Source organism: Callorhinus ursinus, unplaced genomic scaffold (assembly GCF_003265705.2).
Source record: "Callorhinus ursinus isolate GAN/ISIS: 27379988/994484 unplaced genomic scaffold, GSC_fseal_2.0 scaffold88, whole genome shotgun sequence".
NCBI classification, from domain to species: domain Eukaryota; kingdom Metazoa; phylum Chordata; class Mammalia; order Carnivora; family Otariidae; genus Callorhinus; species Callorhinus ursinus.
This window is the reverse complement of record NW_027397150.1, coordinates 2,281,088-2,299,405: the sequence shown is the minus strand read 5'-3', so window position 1 is coordinate 2,299,405 and position 18,318 is coordinate 2,281,088. Positions and strand designations below refer to the sequence as shown.

General features: G+C 59.7%; 1 protein-coding gene across 2 annotated transcripts in view; it reads right to left on the bottom strand.

Annotated features, from left to right (window-relative positions):
- VANGL2 (VANGL planar cell polarity protein 2) overlaps positions 1 to 16,902 on the bottom strand; it is a 25,980-nt gene extending 9,078 nt beyond the window's left edge. For both annotated transcript variants that reach the window (XM_073888216.1, XM_025860750.2), the window contains exons 1-3: positions 16,619 to 16,902; positions 2,695 to 2,955; positions 2,435 to 2,555 (exon numbers count right to left, since the gene is read on the bottom strand). In XM_073888216.1, coding sequence (XP_073744317.1) covers positions 2,435 to 2,555; positions 2,695 to 2,765 — 192 coding nt within the window. In that variant the 5' untranslated portion in view covers positions 2,766 to 2,955; positions 16,619 to 16,902. The remainder of the gene's footprint in view (positions 1 to 2,434; positions 2,556 to 2,694; positions 2,956 to 16,618) is intronic.
- Positions 16,903 to 18,318: the final 1,416 nt, after the last annotated feature.

Sequence of the window (18,318 nt, the reverse complement as noted above, 5' to 3'; positions counted from 1 at the left end):
GGGGAGGGGGAGGGGAGGAGGAAGGGGGAGGACGGGAGGGGAAGGGAGGGGGAGGGGAGGAGGGGGAGGGGGAGGGGAGGAGGGGGAGATAGGGGAGTGGAAGAGTTGAGACGAAAGGAAGGGGAGGAGGGGGAGGGGAAACGGAGGGCAGACGCAGGGCAAGGGCAAGAAAGAGAAGAGAGGGCCATCAGCCCATATGCAACCACCAAAATATTTACTGAGCTCCATTCTGTGTTCAAACTTGGTCTCTGCAGGGCTGGCGCCTCTGAGACCTGGACCCTCAGGGCACACAGTAGCAAGCTCGGGAAAGAACATCAATGCCCAGATCCCACCCAACTGGACAACCACCTTTTTTTAAAAAACCAGATGAGGGGCGCCTGGGTGGCCCAGTCATTGGGCATCTGCCTTCCGCTCGGATGACGATCCCAGAGTCCTGGGATCAAGTCCCGCATCGGGCTCCCTGCTTGGCAGGAAGGCTGCTTCTCCCTCTCCCACCCCCCTGCTTGTGTTCCCTCTTTGGCTGTCTCTGCCAAATAAATAAAATCTTTAAAAAAAATAAATAAAAACCAGATGATTTTATCGTTCATCCAAAATTGAGAATCACCGAATTCGCTTAACAATCTAGCCTAAGGCCTGTTTACTCATCATGTGATCTGTGGACCAGCAGTGTGGATGGACATCTCCTGGGAGCCTGCTGGAAATGCAGCTTCTCAGGCCCCACCCCACACCGACGCACCAGAATCTGCATGTTAACAAGACCCCCGTGAATCACTCAGACGTTCAGAGGCTGGCAGGGTGCGCTGAGGCACCCAGAGGAGGAGCAGGGTGCGCGTGCCAGGAGCAGAGCCAGGCATGGCCAGCTGGAGCCTGAGCAGGCTACCTGCAAAGTAGGCTAAGCCAGAAGCACCTGTTTTCCAGACCTCAAGCCACTCAAGGTTTCTGAGTAAGGGAGTGACCTGAAAAAAAGCAGTGTGGCAAAGGGAAGAGGCCCCCGGAGGGCAAACAGGGAGAAGGCCAGTGATCAGTGTAGGGCATGGGCGACGGGCCACCTTTAGGGCCACCCTGGGTCTCTGGTCTGCCCAGAAGGCAAGTGATCAGTGTAGGGCATGGGCGACGGGCCACCCTTAGGGCCACCCTGGGTCTCTGGTCTGCCCGCAGCACAGAGCCTGCCTGTCCCTGGAGGCAAGGGTAGACAGGCTGAGGTCCCCAGTGTCCTTCTGAGTATGCTTCACTCGAGCAATTTCTGCAGAGGCCAGACACCGTCCCACAGAGGAGCCCCAAGACCACCAGTAGCCATCAGTGCCTGTACCCTTCATGGGGACACGGGATACAGAGTCTCGGCACTAAGGCACCCACTGGGGAGTGTAGGAGATGCCTGGCAGGGTCAGTGATCAGGGGCTTCCCGAGGACAGGAATAGAGTCTGATCTGATGAAAGAAAGTGGGCGCACTGACCACTTTCAGCTCGAGCAATTACATCAACTCCTCACTCTAGGCTGACCACGCCCCCCCGACACGCTGCCCGCCCTCTCCAAGCATCAAGGGTTTGTAGCCCCTCCCCCACAGCAGGTGGGCTGACCATGTCTGGGGTCCCTCCAAGAACTCAGGAGGCCAGGTCTCAGGGAGAGGACAGGACGGAAAGAGGGAGGAAGAGTATTTCCCTTAGGTACTCATCTGCTCCCAAGACCCAGAAGTCCCAACGTCAGTCACGGGGATTTCTTGTGAGGGAAAAGGGGCCGGGAGTCTCCAGCCCGAGATGCCCCCAGGAAGGAAGAGCGGGAGGCACGAGACTCGGGCGACCTCAGTCACCTCAAATCCTGCCTCTGCGCCTCATCCAGCACTGCGTTCTGCCTGCTGACCTCCCTGCTGGTGAGCACAGTGGGCCAGAGGTTGGAGCAGGAGCAACCTGTTCACCGCCGCCCCCCTCCAGTGACAGGGTCCTTCGGGGCGCCCCCTGCTCCCCCTCCTTTCTCCACAGACTCCGCCCACCCCTGCTGCCCTCCAGACCCAGGCGATGCGATTCTGCAGGCCGACACCAGGGGGCGCGGCAGTGCCCACGCCTGGGGCTCAAGGAAAACTCAGCGCAGCCCTCCCTCCCAGACCCCCCCCACCGCGCCCTCCTGCCCCGGTTCCCGGCCCACCGGACTGGCCAGGCAACGCCCATGACACAGCCCAAGCCACTTTACCTCTCCGACGTAAGGAGGAAGAGGCTGCGGCTTCCAAAGGGATCCCTACTGAAATTCCCTGAATTCTACTGAAGCAGGGTCCTACCTTGGGACACCAAGCGGAAGGAAGTGTGACACAAGATGCCCTCCCTTGATAGGGCCTCTGTCCGAAGAGACCGGGTCTCCAGGCCCCTCCCCACCGGACGGACCCCCAACTTCACGGAGCAGCCTGACATCACCTGGCCCGGACCCCGGGCCCGCAGATGCTCACCCGCTCATCCCCCCGCGTGGACTCGTTGTCCAGCAGGGGCTCCCCTGGAGCCTGGATCGTCACCGACTTGTCCCCGCGGCTCCCATCTCGGCTCTTAGAGCGGTGCCGGTCCCGGCGGTCCCTGCGGCAGGAGGCCAGGGGAACGGGCACAGAAGGTCAGAGGGGGGACCTGGGTCTTCTCAGCAGCCCCTGTGCGCGCCCACCTCTCAAGCACCCCCAACACACCCTCCAGCACCCACATCACACCCATGCCTGCCCACCTGTGCTTGCGGGAGCTGCGGGAGTGGCCCGACTTGTAGGAATAGCCCGAGTACTGGGACTCGGTGTCCATGGCGTCTGAACGCCGCGCCTTATAGCGCTCCAGGGCCACAGGCTGGGGCCTTTTGGGGGGCCCCACAGCCACCTCCTTCAGCACCGGCTTCTTCAGGCCAAGAGGCACCTTCAGGAAGTCAACCGTCACCCTGAGGGACTCTATTTTGCTGGACGAGTGGGCTTGTCTCAGAGAAAATCAAGCGGCGCGCCTGAGAAAAGGAAGCAGCTGATTAGAAGTAGCTGGAGCTCCCTGTGAGGTCAGGGCAGAGAGGAGGACAGTCCCCAAAGGGTAGCTGCAGGAAGCCTAGCCACAACCTCAGAATATTCCATCCAGGTTCCCGCTCTGCCCAGCGGGCCCACTTGCTCCAGTCCTGCCTCCTAGAAGGAGCACCCCTCGGCTGTGCCAACGGGGTGCGGGGAAGACGGCCAGCAAAGGCCAGTAGGAACGACCCGACCCTGGACACCCCGGAGCTGAGAACCAGGGCGACGCTTTCCTTATTCTCAGCCAGGAAAACCATGGCTCAGAGAGGGCAGGTTCTGGCCAGGCTGACAGGCTGGACCAACGGAGACCTCACGCAGCAGAAACCCGCTAGCTTCTATAGAGGCCTCTCCTTCCCCCGACTCTCAACTTCTGAGGATGCCCACAGAAAGAGGGCTCTTGTCACCACCTTGCCAACACCTCCATCAAACAGACCTGTAGCCACGGGCCAGGTCAGCCTGGCTGCTCCCCTTGAGGCTCGGGGTGTGTGTGTGTGTGTGTGTGTGTGTGTACTAGGGGACGAGGTCAAGAACGGTAACCATGGATAATGTTGGGGTGAGTGGGGAGAAGGCAGCAGAAACCATTCAAAAGCCTAAGGCCTTGAAATGGCAAGGTCGAGAGTCTTCTTGGCTGAGTGTGCTCGGGGCAGCATCTTTATTCTACATGTTCACCTTTGAGCTCTGCAGAGAAGAATTAGCTGTCCTCCTCCCCGCTTCCCCAACCCTCACCCGCATCCTGCTGGGCCCCCAGAGCCCAGCCCTCCCCGGCCAGCAGCCACCGCGCACCCTCCCCTCTGCCCCACCTCTGTCACGCACGCACAACTCCGCCACGCACACACGTATTTCCCAGCCTCACTCACCGGCCCATCGACTCACTCTCAGGCACCTCTGTGCACCACGCTCCCTGCGAGGCCCTGGGGGTATGGCGGGGACCGGACCCTGCATTCCCAGGCTGGTGGGGCAGATGCACACGAAGGAGGACACTGGAGTATGAATAACTAACTGCAGGCGTGATGACAGGAAAACCAGGAGAGACGGCTCTGGGGGCCGCGACCAGAAACTCAGTGCTTCTGGAAAGTCTCCTGGAGAAAATGACACCTGAGCCTGAAGGAAGAGCAGCAATGAACCAGGAAGAGTGGAGGAGAAAGGCAGGGAGGCGCGCTCAGGAAGACCAAGGGCAGCGGAGCTCAGTGTATTTCAAGAACCAGCAGCGGCCCGTGGGGCTGGAAGTGAGGAAGAGGAGGGTGGACAGGTAGCCAGGGGCCAAGCTATCGCAAGATCCCTGGGCCAGGTGAGGAGCTCGCGTTTTAGTCCAAGCCCCAGGGGAAGCCTGTGAAGGATTTTAGCTGGGCAGGCAGGGGCTCGGGGGAGGGGAGCGCAGCCGTGGGAACGTGGGAACACCAGGAAGGAGGCTGCTCCAGGCGTGCAGGCCTGGAGGAGGTGACAACAGCCGGGCATGAGACACGCTGGTAGGATCAGCAGGGCCCACCGAGGTCTGGCTGAGGGGAGGGGAGTGCCCAGGATCTCTGGCCCGAGCAAGAGAGTGGATGGTAGTGACATCATGGGGTGGGGCGGTGGGGGGCAAATCTCGGGAGGAAGGCAGTGATCTCCATTTCCGGCGGGCTAAGTTCAAGGCCATGGGACAGGCGGTCAGGGAGGCAGGGGGGTTTCCGAGGAGCCAGACTCAGGAAGAGTCTGAGCCGGAGGTGCTGCCGGGGTGTAAGGTGGGAGTGGGTGGGATCCCCTTGGAAGAGGAATAAGTTAAGGGGTTTCTGGGGATCCCGGTGTGTAAGAGCAGGCAAAGGGGCCAACGAGGTGAGGCCAGAGGACGGGGGCGGGGGGGGGAGGCCAGAAGAGTGGGCTCCCGCGGCAGCCGAGAACCGGAGAGCGTTTGGAGGCAGGAATAAAACCAACCAGGTCGCATGCTGCCGAAAAGTCAATGATGTGCAGAAGTGAACGGGTTTCAGGGTAGTTGTTAACTCTTCTCCCACTAAAATAAGCGGTCAGCAACTAGAGAACAGGAAGCATGACTGAGACATATTTGTGTCCACTACCCTCCCGGGGGAAGGGGCAAGAAACTGACACTGACCTGGGGAATGCACTCGCCCTCTGACTGTCGGGGAACCCGCCACGGCCGTAGGGAAATGAAATCCGTCCCTCCATTCCTTGATCCCCCTACCGGCTATCTGGAGGCACCCCGTGGCCTCTCGGTGGTTGTCAATAGCGCCACGGCAAGGCAAGCGTGTGACAGACACACGCTTAGGGGACACAGACATGAAGCCTCAACCCCAGCCGAACCCTTTCTAAATACCGTTGCAGTGAACAGGGCCTTCGTCCACAGATTACACGTCAGGCTCCTCCACCCCGGCTCCTGAGAACCCTTTCTACTGCCTAGGATCTCGGTACGGTTCCCACACCTTGTCTGCATCTGTCTGGCCTGTTGCAGCCTATTCTCGTCCCCAGACCTGAAGCCCACCAGGAGGTTCAAGAGAACGAGCAGGCTCCAGAGAGGGGGTGGGGAAGTAAGGGGGAGCAGACCTGCCCTCGCCCGGGTCTAGATAGAGGCAGGATCCAGGACTCCCCACCATCTCAGCCTCACCCTTAACACTCACATCTCCAGAGCCAACAGCACAGAGAGCCTGGGATTTCCATCCAAGGCTCTGCATTCAAAACCTGACTCTCCCACCCGCCAGCTACGTGACCACGGGCAAGTTACTTAAGTTCTCTGCACTTTGTAGCCTGGTAGCCTCGTCGGGAAAATCGGAAAATGATGATACATACTTGATGGGTGTGAGAGAAATGCTTCTATACACTGCTCAGCTAGTAATTAGTTAAGGAATTAATATGCTCTGGCTCAGGGTCGCCCATACTCCGACCCCCAGACACTTCCTCTGAGACTTTGGAAAGAGGTGGTATAAATAAATCCTGCTGTTTGTACTACTAAATAAAGAAGTCACACACACACACACACACACACACACACACACACACAGCCTTGACCAGAACCACTTCAAATACACCCAGGAGGGAAGCCGGTACCATTGTGTTTCCCCTACAGATAAATTTCAAACCAGACAAGAGTGCCAGCCCCTCCCAACCCTTTGTTCCGAGCGAGCGACTAGGCCTGGAGCCCCTACCTTCCTCCCAGCCATACACCCTGCTCCCCTGGCCCACTTCACCAACCCCCCCACACAACCCAACTCAAGGTGCCCCAAAAAGCATCCAAATGTGCTCCTCCTTCCCCTACCAAACAGAGGGACCAGAATGAGCACCCAATTTCTCAGACCCTTGCCTGCTGTCCCCTCAAGTACCTGGGGAACTAACCAGAATCTGGAGAGGCTGGGGGAGGGACGGGAGGTGAGTGCAGACAAGGGGAGAAGTTGCCCTTGTTTCATCAGCTCAGGAATCAGGGGTCTGGAGGGTCTCCTGGGTGGGCGGGTTCCCAAGGAAGAGGGTGGGGGAGGGGAACACTGGATGAGACCAACAAGTGGAAATGTCAGAGGTGGACCTCCAGGGCAGCAGGACCCGGTGTGGACCGGGCGGTGGGGGGGGAGGCCCTGGTTTGCGGGCGGGAGGCTGGGAAAAGTAATGTGTCCCATTGCGTTCACCTTGCCCCCACCTCCAAGACACACAAACACACTCACTCAGTCCCCTGCTCAAACCAACCATGGATTATCTGGGGTTAAAAGGAGGCCAGAGAGGAGAGAGAGAAGGAAGGGAGCCTGTCACAAAAACAAGACCCTTCTCCCCCCAAAGGCCTTTCAGAAATAAAATTAATGGAATGTGTCTCAGTACCATCCCAAGGGGACTGGGGGGGAGGGGTGGGGGGAATGTGGGGGCTTTTGTCCCGGCTGCCCAGCTTCTCCCACATTGATCACCATGGCAACCAAAGCCCCCTGTTGCCTAGGTGATGGCAGCCGGGTCCTGGAACCCGTACCCAGCATCCAAAGCGAGGGAGGTTGTGAAGGTGGGGGGGGGTTAGGGACAGAGGGGGAGAGAATGGGGTTTCTCCTCTGGCAGCCCCAGCTTTTGTCTGAGCCCTGGGATCAGGTTTCTTCAGGAAACAATCAGAGGCCTCTGGAAAAAATACACTCAGAACCTGGCAACAGGCAGAGGGAACAAGGCCTTGGGGGGGTGGGGTGGGGTTACAGAGGGGAAGGCTGGTGTTGGCCAAAATGCAGACTGAGACTGGACCCTTCCCCGTGGCCCCCCTCGGAGGCGCGGCTCAGGTGGACAAGGCGTTGGACAGAGACACGGGCACCCCAATGTGGGGCAGGTGCTGGGGACCGAAGGCCAGCCAGCAAGTGGCGAGGATCACAACCTCCTTCGCCTGCTCTCTGGACCGGGGCCACCCCACCACCCAGTCCCAGCTCCTTCAGGCCCGGGACGGGGACAGGAGGCGGGGCAGAGGTGAGGGTGGGGCTGGGGGAGTGACTCAGCCAGGAAAGCAAAGGTGCAGAGGGGACCGGACACAAACATGTACCTAAAAAGAGCACCTGTTATTCCTCATCTCTATGGAAGACGGGGCTGGGGGCAGCAGACCAGCTGCGCTGCGGAAGGCACTTGGGTTGGATCTTCCGGCTGCGGGGAGAGGACCAGACACCAATAGCTTTCCTGACTCTGACGGGGCAGAGCTCTTGATAGGCCCACTCTTGAAACAAACGGCCCCCTCTTCTCAGTCCGAGATGGGGAAGGCTGGTGCTGCCGGACACAAGGGAAGGGGCACGGTCCCCTCCGCGGACCCCTCCTGCAGAGCCATCTGTGGACACCTGCCATTTAAAGGTCTGTGATTCCTACGCAAGAGCCCGGGTCCACCTGCCGCTGCCTCCGGGTCCCCACTCCTGCCCACAGAGCGGCGTGGGCGTGTGAGCGCCCCTGGCCCAAGGCCCCTGAGCTTCACCCACCACAGCCCCGACGTCCAAGGACATCGATGTGAGTCCACGCACCATGCTGGTTGGCCACCCTCCTGGGTGCCACGGGGGGTCCCACCTCCCCGCCCGGTGTCCAAAGAACTAGAAATCTGCCCAGAAAAACAGAGCGCCCTACCACGTCATCAGGCCGGTGGGAGGAGGGCAGAGACTCAAAGTCACAACTATCCTTCTTCAGACCCGTGGTTTTCCCTCTTTGCCATGTGCTCAATCCAGGCCCTTACAGCCACCGCTGGTGGCGAGAGGTGTCCAGTGTGGGAGCAAATGCAGACACCTAACCGGCTGCCTGCCGAGGCCAGGAAGGTGCCAGAACCTCTACCTGTGCCCACGTATTCCCCGAGCTCCCCCTTCTCTCCCCACCTCCTGGGAGGAAACTGCATGGACCCACCCAGTTCTCGGCAGGTCCCAGCACTCCCCTGGAAGAGGCCTTTGAGGTGCAACCCTATGTTTTCCAGATAAAAACATGCACCCCAGAGAAAGACGCCATGGTCGCGTCTCAGGCACGCCTTTCTGGCCTCCACTGTTGGACCTGACTGACGCTCTGGCTTTGAGGTGTGCTCCTCTCAAGAGCGAGACCAGGTTCCTCCATGAGACTCTCGGGCCTCGGAGCAGCCAAGACTATCAGGCCAGGATGGAGAAAGCTCACGTGGACCCCTGCTCCAGCCCCTCTTCTCACCAGTGTCAAGGGACACACTAGACAGGCCCAAGCTGAGACAGTCGAGACCAGAGCCCTTCCCCTCCCAGGGATGGTTTCTGCCCCACCCCTCCCCCACCCAGCTGAGGCTCTCGATGCTTCCTGATCGTCCCCATCCGGCCTCCCCATCCGGCCTCAGCGGTGGACAAGCCATCCGTCCCAGGAGGCCAATCTGGGTTTCCCCACCACAAAAAGAATTAAGGTGAGAAAGGCCGGGGACAGCCCCAGGCCCTAGACCAAAAATGGGCTGGAGATTTGCTCCCACCCTCACTCCTGCACCCTGAAAAAGGTCCCAGTGTCCTTGGCTGAGACCAGAGCTAGCAGCTGGATCTCAGGGCGCTGAGGAGGAGGAAAGGGCCGGCCTGGGGAGCCCGGGAGCCCCCGCCCTGCTAACCAGGCACACTCCCAGGACAGCCCCAGACATGAGCTCACCATCCTTCGAGCCCCAGGGCAGGGGCAGGATCCTTCTCTTCCCTGGGCTGAGAAGCAGGGGACGGCCGGGCTTGGGTCACCTTGGTGACTGAGCTTCCAGAGCAGCTGCTCACGGCCAGACCCCGGTGCAGGGAGCAGCACTGGGGAGAGAGCCCGCACACTGGGCTGCCGGCCAGGATACCTGAGCCTGCGTTCTCACAGAAAACGAGCTGGGGGAGCCAGAGCCAAGCCCTGCTCCTCTACTTCCTCAACTTCCCTCCATCTAAAGCGGGGGTGATGTGGGTACCCTCCAAAATCCACAGACACACCGAAGCGCAGACACACACATACACCCACACTCCTATCCCCCTCTGAAACCTGGAATGGCTCCTGCCCGCCCCACCCAGCTCCACCCACCCTGGCCGGGCAGGTTCTGTAGAGACCTGCTCTGCTTTCTCTCCGGCACCCCCACCCCCACACCAGCTCGCAGGAAGCCTCTGTCCCCCAACACACCATACACCGGTGCGCACGCATGCACCCCCACCACAGCGCCTCTTTCCCTAGCCTCCCCCAGACCCCATTCCCAGCCAGGGGAGAAGGGAACCCTGGGCAGGGGGAGGGTGGACAGCAGAAAGGGTGAGTAATCTCTTTGGCAGCTGTCCCAGGTGGGGGCCAGAGGAGAGACAGGGTGCAAGGCGGGTGAGAAGGTAACCAGGGCTTCTAGACGCCTGGATGCCCTGTTTAATTTCCACCAATGGGCTGGACCCACAGTTCCCACCCACCAGGCTCTGAACTTCTTCCTCCCTCAGCTGGGGCAAAGGACTGGCCCCTACCTGCCCATCAGGTGAGCTGTGGAAGAGCCAAGAAGGAAAACAGGTACCTCGAGTTGTCCTCAGGGACAGGAGAAGGTGGACCATGGGAGGTGTGCAGGCGGCTCACAGATCAATTCCTGTGCACTCCACACTCCCAGCCTCGAGGAACACAAAAATGCCTCCCTCTTCGTAGCCTACCGTCTCAGGGAGGCGCCAAGTGACCCTGACTCCAGGAGGCCCTCCCAGCCTGCTTGCCTAGCCTCTGCCACGGAGTAGGAGGTGGCAAGTGGCTACTTGGGGAGGGGAACTCAGCCCCCCTTGGGCTCACATGCGGTGGGGGAGCTGGGGACACGGGGCAGGAAAGCCGGTTTATACGGGAAAAGTAGCAGGGTGGGCCTAAGGATGTGACGCAGCATGACCGAGGGTGCGGGTGGCAGGCCTGGTTCTCCCCACTCTGGAAACCTTCCCCTCACGCTTCAGCCCAGGGCCCCAGATCTGGCAAGTGACCCAGCTCCCGTACAGGAAAACCGGGCCAGCTGAAAGGCCCACGTGCCCACCGACCTCCACCACCTTGACTAAGTCACCACCCGAGGTTTCACTCTTCCGAAGAAGTCCCGACATCCTCCGGCCCTTATATCTGCCACCTCCAGTCCTGGAGTATAAAGCAGGTGACAAAACAAGTATCTCTGTTCCCACTCGGTTGTTTTTTAAGTTACAGCATATTCACACCTTCCTTGGGTTCAGCACCTGTTCCCGTCCAAACCCCACTTGCCCTAAAAAGCCAGAGGCCCCTCCCCAGACACACACACAAACACACACTCTCTTCTGGCTGGGGTCGGGGAGCCAGGAGCCCCCTGGTGAAAGTGGGGGGTCTGAGGAATATTTTGGGGGTCACTGGAAAACACTACAGACAATGAGGGCCAGGCCCCTCCCAATCACAAACAAGACCCCATGGGCTGGAGTGGCCAGAGCCCCCCCATGTGTGAAGGAGCCCACAGAGAGGTTCTGCCCAGGGCGCAGCCCTGCCCCAGGCTTGTGACCAGGGGGTGCTCCTCTTGGAAGACCCCCTTCTCCCAGGAGATTCCCCCTGGCCCCGCCCTCAGAGGTAGATGTCTCTACTCAGGCTGATGTGGAAACTCACGTCCGCCTTTCAGGAGACCCGGCAGTGATTCAAGTTCAAGATTAAAGGCAATAATGAGCAAATCGGATTCAACAGGAAGGAGGCAGTGGCAGGCGGAAGGAGCATTACGGAAAATGGAAGATCAGTGCAGTCATGGGATCTCAGGTGAGCTGCTTACTACCTTCTCCAAACCTCAGTTTCTGGGCCTGTAAAATGGAGTAACAGTGCCTACTTCAGGAGGTTAAGAGTTTCCAACAAAATAACGTACGTGGAACGTCACGGAGTCAGGCACATAACAGATGCACAATACGACGCTAGCTCCCACATATTTGTCCTTCAGAGGGTGCGCCTCCAATCCTCCCACTTCCAGTTCCCATCCTTTCCTTGTGAGAAGACCCCACCCAGAATGAGATGGAATCACCTCGAGCTACAGTGCTGGCCCCAGCCCCCCAGACGACGACCCCACCCTAACTTCCACCACAGCCGAGCCCTGCCTGGGAGAGCAGCCTGAAGCCCCCTTCCCATTCCCTGCCTCGTTCCTGGGTTGAGGGTGGGGGGCTGGCCCCAGGTCCCCCGTCCCTCTCTTCCCCTCCCTCCTTCCACACTTACAGAGGCAGGACCTGGGTGCCCCCCCTCCTGCAGGTGTTAAGCCCAGCTGTGTGTGCAGTAGCTGGGGAAGGGGACCCCACATCTGCCATCCCACCCCAGCCCCCAGCTTCTCCCCCTCTGCCCTCACCGCCCCACCCCGACCACCAGGAGGTCCTTGGCTCTGCTGATTCCAAGCCTGCTTCTCCCAAACCCGTTCCCAGCTGTCATGTAATTACCAGACAAGCACAGCAACACCTCATTTCCAAAGGGCCCCACCAGACAAGGCCTCTGCCTCCTTCTCCGTACCAAGCAGCGTGGAGGAAGGGGTGGAAAGATTCTCCCTGACCCACCTCATTTCTCTCCAGATCACAGGAGGGCTGCCCAGGTCAGATCACCAGGAGGCAGGCTAGAGAAGGGAAGGCTGCGGGGGGCGGCGGGGGGGGGAGGAGGTTTGAGTAGGATTCACGCCCAGGCTTTTCCCTCATCTGCTACTAAAACCTCCCCGTGAAGAAAGCTACCAACCTGGAGAGAGTGAGAGAAGAAATGTCCGGTCAGTTCAGAGACAGGGGAAGTTGAAAGACAGGTACCCGCAGGAACGAGGACAGACACATACAAGAGGGAACCACCAGAGAAAGATGAGGAAAGGGCAAGTTAAAGTCCCATCCTCTACCCAGACCCTGAGAAGAAGCAATAGGGATGCCAGCCTCTCCCTATTACCCACCAACCTCATGGGACTTCCTTTTACAGGCAGGGAACCTGAGGCCAGATCCCCCACCTTATTCTAAGATCCAACAGTACCACGCTGCATGCAGCTCACCAACACCCCCAATCCTTCTGGCACGCTCAGCCGGTACCTGCAGAGCCCTCCGCAGGCCCTCCCTGTCTGCCTAGCTCATCCTCTACATCCCGCTAAAGTCCATCCACACAGTGGAACACGATTCGGCCATGAGAAGGAATGCGGTTCCAATGCCTGCTCCCAGGGGGAGGAACCTTGAAGGGATGGTGCTCCGGGAAGGCAGACAAGACAGAAGAGGTCACGCGTCGTATAATTTCATTTCTATGAAACATCCGGAACAGGTAAATCCACAGAGACAGAATGAAGACCGGTGGCTGCCAGAGGAAGAGGCAGGGGATGGGGAGCGCTGCTTTGTAGGCACGGGTTTCCTTTCGGGGCGGGGAAAAGGCTTTCAGAGGCCACGGCTGCACAACGCTGCCAACTACCAAATGCCAACGCACACTTTAAAGTGGTTAATTCCAGGGGCGCCTGGGGGGCTCAGTCGGTGAGGCGTCTGCCTTCGGCTCAGGTCATGATCCCAGGGTCCTGGGATCCAGCCCCGTATCTGGCTCCCTGCTCAGCAGGGAGCTGCTTCTCCCTCTCCTTCTGCTTCTCCCCACCGCTTGTACACTCTCGCTTTCTCTAGCAAATAAACAAAATCTTTTTTTTAAACGGTTAATTTTATATTATGTGAATTTCACCTCCGTTTAAAAAAACTCAGCCAGCGAAGGGCACATCTCCTCCCTGTGCCTTCCCTGACACCCCCCCCAGGGCCAAGCACTCCGGCTCCAGGCTTAGGTGGCCTCCTGAGCACACCTCCATACAGCATTCAATGGGCTACAGAGAATCGACATGTTTCTGCATGTCTCCCTGGGAAAGCCCGCCTCATCCGCCCCTCCCGCCCCGGTGCTTCACACGGCCCCCCGGGCAAACAGCAGGCAGTGCCCAACGTGGTCCGTCAGGAGAGCAGAACCAACACCAAGCTCCGCTCCCCAACCCAGAGCTGCCTCCCATCACAGTACCAGGGAGAAGCCGAACCACTCCGCTCACGTGGACCGAGCGCTCCCCGCGTGCCAGGCGCCGGGTGGAGGGCTCACGCTCTGTTCCTTCACTTAACCCTCATAAACCGAAGCGGTAGGGCGTACTATTAACTCCGTTTTACAGGTGAGGCTTCAAAAAGTTCTCTCTTCTGTCTGAGGTCTCGGAACTAGGAAGTGGCAAAACGAGAAGGTAGGAGCAAGTTGAAACCCAGGCAAGGAGGCCACTGGGGGGACCTGGGGTTCCTGGAGAAACGTCCCATCGGGGTTGGAGGATGGTGTCCTAAGACACTCAAGAGGCTAAAGAATGGGGTTTAAGAACTTGCCCCACGTCATGCCACTATGAAGTACTAATTCCAGCCGATGCTGTCAGGGTGTGGGGAGCTGTCAAGGGCAGAATGTGCAAAAAAGCAGACAGGAGTCCCTAAAACTCAGAGGCGAGGAGGAGAGTCCCAGAGCTCATCCCTCTTCCCCCCCAAAGTTTCTGTTAGCCAAGTACATGCCCCCCCAACCGGAAGGGCCTCTTGGAAACCAGACAAACAGATAAAAGTCTGTCCTGCTCTAGGGCCAGCAAAGGGGGCCCTTCCTCAGACTCTGAAGGAGCAGGAGGAGCCGAGAGCCACACCGGACAGCACCGTCTTGGAGGAACCAGAGGAATGACCAGGCAGAAGCAAGATAATGGGGCAGGAGGAGCCGATGTGTCCACTGGTTCCAGACTAGAAGTACTTCCAGAGATGGCACCTCCCACCCTCTGAGCACAACACGTCCTCCTTGGAAGAACACCCCCACCAGCACAGTGTAGCAGGTATGCACGAGGGCCAGAGCGCCCCCATCCTCGATTCAAGAGCCTCGCTCGCCACAGGAGCCCTACCCATCAGACAGTGTCTGGCTTGGGGGAATCATGCATCTGGTCCTTCCTGCTCTGCCCCCAGCCCTAGTCCCAACATGTTCTAACTCCCACTACCCTTATTCCCCCAGTCTTAGGAAAGCCAGGGAGCCCTGGAGACTAAAGAGGGAACGTTCCAATTGCACATGCCCTTTAGGCACTCAGACATTGCAATTCCAGTTCCTCAGAGACCCTGATAAACCCGTGCAGTCACAACCTCAGCCCCTAAAACTGGGCAGCTCACCCTAACCCCTGGCAGCAACAGGAAAGCGTCCGAGAGGGTGACGGAGAATAAAGCGTGCATCCTAAACAAGGAGACGATCAGCCCCTTCCCTTCACCCCAGAAGAGAAAGCACGAGAGGAGAGGCCAAGGGGGTAACCACCGCTTCTGTGGGGAGAGATACACCCACTTCCCCGACAGTGGTGACCTCCCGCCAACCTATCAGGATGGTGAGGATGGCCTTCGAGGGATGCCCACACTCTCCCCAACACATGGACTCATTTGCCCCCTCACTGGCTCAGCTCCTGCTCCTCACCCTCAGACCCGGCCCCAGACCACAGCTCCGCCCCAGCCATGCTCCTCACCAGGGAAAAAGGAAACTAAGGGATCCGCACAGACACACCTGCAGAAACTCTTGAGGAACCCCCCACCCCCCACCCCACCAGCCTCCCCAGAGCTCCCACGCCACCTTCTCAACCCCATGGACAGACCCCGTTGTACCACACCCCATTGTTCATCCCTCCAGCAGACTGCCTCCTCTGGCCTCCGCCCCATACCAAAATCCCAGCTCCTCAGGAACTGTAGGGTCCTGGAGGAAGAGCAGGGTTCGTGGGCTCATAAGTCAAAGACTCCAAGGCGCTTTCCAAGACAACGGTGGCCTGAGGGGGCTCAGCCTGGGCCTGAAAGCCAAGAATGTGGCCTCTCCATGCACTGGAACCCAGTCTATGATGGTGGGGGAGGCCCCTCTTCGTCCTCTCCCTGACTCCTCCAGGGCCTCCGATTCCTCTAGGACTACAGCCAGAACCCCTGTCCTCTATTCCCCACAGCACACGCCCTTTTCTAGAAAAACCCACCTCCCAAACAGGCATCTCTTAAGATGGCCCACTCACTCCCACTTGTAGGTCTCAGATACTTAAAGCACTTCCCTTGCACCCTGAGAGAGCCACATCCAAGAAGCTGCAGAATCATCCAGATAGCTGTCCTTTAGGCTTTCTACCAGGAAAATCTGCCTGCAGAGGCAAGAGATAGTACCCCCAACACACACTCAGAAACACACGCACCACCTAAGGCAGTGCACACACTGGTACGTACCCATCAACGCAGGTTGCACACAAGAGAACAGATTCGCTCACCCCCTTTCCACCACACAGGCGCACGCACAACTATCCAGGTATGCCCCATTCTGTTCTTACACACCCACCTTCTTCAATACCTACACCCTTCTTTCCCAGAAACCCCTCCACAGTTCACACACGTAGACACACACCCCTTCCCCCGACTATACACGTAAATGCACATCCTAGCACACAACAGATACAGGGTCAGCTGCTCCCTGGGTGCACACACCTCCAAAGAAAAACCCCTACACCTCCAAACCCCGGGGTCCACCTGCAGGAACACGCAGCACATCACGGCGCGCGCGCGCGCGCACACACACACACACACACACACACACACACACAAAGAATCACACACACTGAGCCTCCACTGATGCTTTAAAACTCACTAATGCAGAGCCCCCAGCCGCCCAAATGGGTAAATCTGAGTGGGGAGAGAGATGCCGGCGCCTGTCCCTGGGCCCCCATACACAGTGCCCCGGTACCCGGCCCACCAGCCCCGTCCTCGAGCAGCGCACACACACCCTCTACTCTCCTCGATCGGTCCCCAGACTCCACACTACACCCGGAATGCATACCTGCCCCGTCCCTCCCCACACTCCTGAAGGTGTGTCTGCACCCCTAAACACTTCCCCCCTTCCAATACCCCCCGACCCCCGCCCTTGCCCTCCCCCCCCCCCCCCCCCCCCCCGACCTCCAACACACACTCCCGGTCTCCGGCTTCAACCGGCTCCCCTGGGATGGGCCCCGGGCCCAGGAAAGTCCCTGGCTCTCCAGGCCCGGGCTCCGCCCCCTCCCCAGGAGCCCCCCGGCCCTCCGCAAAGTTGGGGGGGCACTCCGCCGTGCAGAGGGAAAACGGACCGGAAGGGGGGTGCCCCGAGCCCCCCTTCCCCCAGCAGCCATCCCGCCCGCCCCGGGGGCCGGGCACCCCCTGGCCCCCTGCACGATTGTCCTCCTTTCCTGTTTCTTGTCCTCCTTTCTTTTTCTGGCAAACTTTGCCCGCGCCCCCGCGGCCCGGCACTCACCGCCGCCGCGAAGTGCCGGTGGGCTCGGCCCGGCGCCTTTGTATCCGCAGCGCTCCGGGTCGCGGCGAACTCGGCGCTCGCGGACGGGCAGCGCGGGCGAGGGCGGCGCGGAGGGGGCTCCGGAGCCGGCCACCCCCTCTGCGTCCCAGACCGCTGCCTGTCCCCCCCTCGGGGCCCCGGGGGCAGGGGCCGGGGGATGGGGGCGCTCAGGCTCCCATGGCGGGGCCCAGGAGCACGGAACCGGGGGCCGGGAATCGCACCGGAGCCGGCGGCGGAGCGGGGAGGGGACGCGCAGGGGAGCGGGCGAGGGGCGGGGGGACGGGGGGGCGGGGGGCGCGCGCTCCCGGGCACCGCCTCCCGGCTGTTCCCGCCGTCGCGCCCCTCCCGCCGCCGCGCCCATTGTCTGCGGCCCGGCTCTTCCCGGAGCCGCCGCTCCCCGGCCGGCGGGCCTCCCCAGACGCGCGGGGCCCTCCCAAGCCTGGAAGAAGGCCGCGCCCCGGCGACCCCGGCCCCGAGCGGTGACCGGGGAGGCCTCGATCCCCGGCCAGGGCCCAGCCCGCAGCCCCTCCCTCCTGGGGCGCCTTTTCCCGAGCCGCGGGTGAGAGACGGAGCGCCCGGACCCCCGGGGATGGAGGTGTGCGTTCTTGCGGGCCACAGACCCGGCTACACAGAGTCCAATCTGGGACGTGGAAAGATTGATTTCCTCCCCCACCCCCCCAGGGCTGCGAGAAGGGAGAGTCGTTTCTGATTTTAATTAGTGGCAGGAGACGCTCCGCGCTTCCCGTGCATACGGGGATTTCCCTGACACCAGCAACCACCGCATCCCCCCTCCCCCCCCCCCCCGCTTCCAAAAATAATTTAATTACTCGGTGTTCTAGCTGCGAGCGGCGACCGCCCAGTCAGTATGGGACGCTCCCTCATTAACACTTTTTTCCTCCACTCGGGTTTGAGCGTTGGGATTAATTACAAAGGGAGCCCTGCCCTGGGGGAGTGAGGGCGGGGGAGGCGCAGGGGCAGGGAATCTGGATGTAGGGGAGAGGGGCGCTTCTCCCAGGAAACCTCCAAAGGCCTATCAGGTCCTTAACCCCAATCACACAGGCTCTTGGCCCTAGGGGCTTCAGATACCTCGGAGTTGGGGGTACTAGACGGGATGTAGGAATCCCAAAGCATCCCACACAATTGGGGCAATTCTGCCTTGGAGCATTCCAAGGAACCAGCTGGGCTTCCTGAAGTGGGGCAATAGCTCTGAACCCACCAAGAGTCTCCCCCATCATAAAAGCCTGGGTTGTGGGAAGTCCCTATACCCTTTGGAGTGCGCAAAAGCTTAAAGTATTATTATATTATCTTCTTATTGCCGCGCAACCTTGCACTTACCTAGAATAGTAATACTTCAAAAGCACCTTCGCATACTTCTCCCTTGCAGGTCCTCCTCTCACCATCTCAACATCTTCGGGCTTTCAGTCCTGATACCTTCTCACCCAGCCCTGTGGTTAAAAAGTCCCAAGGGAAAGAGGTTCTCAGCTTGCTTGGGATTTCTGCTCCTCCCTAATGAAATTTTTTCTCTGAGACTGCAGCTTATCCTTCACAGTTGTCCATTCTAACCTAACCAACCACGAGGACAGAGCCACGTTCTTCTGCATGGTTAACACTCAAAAATGGAAAATCTTAGGCAACACTTCCCTTCTCCTTAGCCCTTGCCT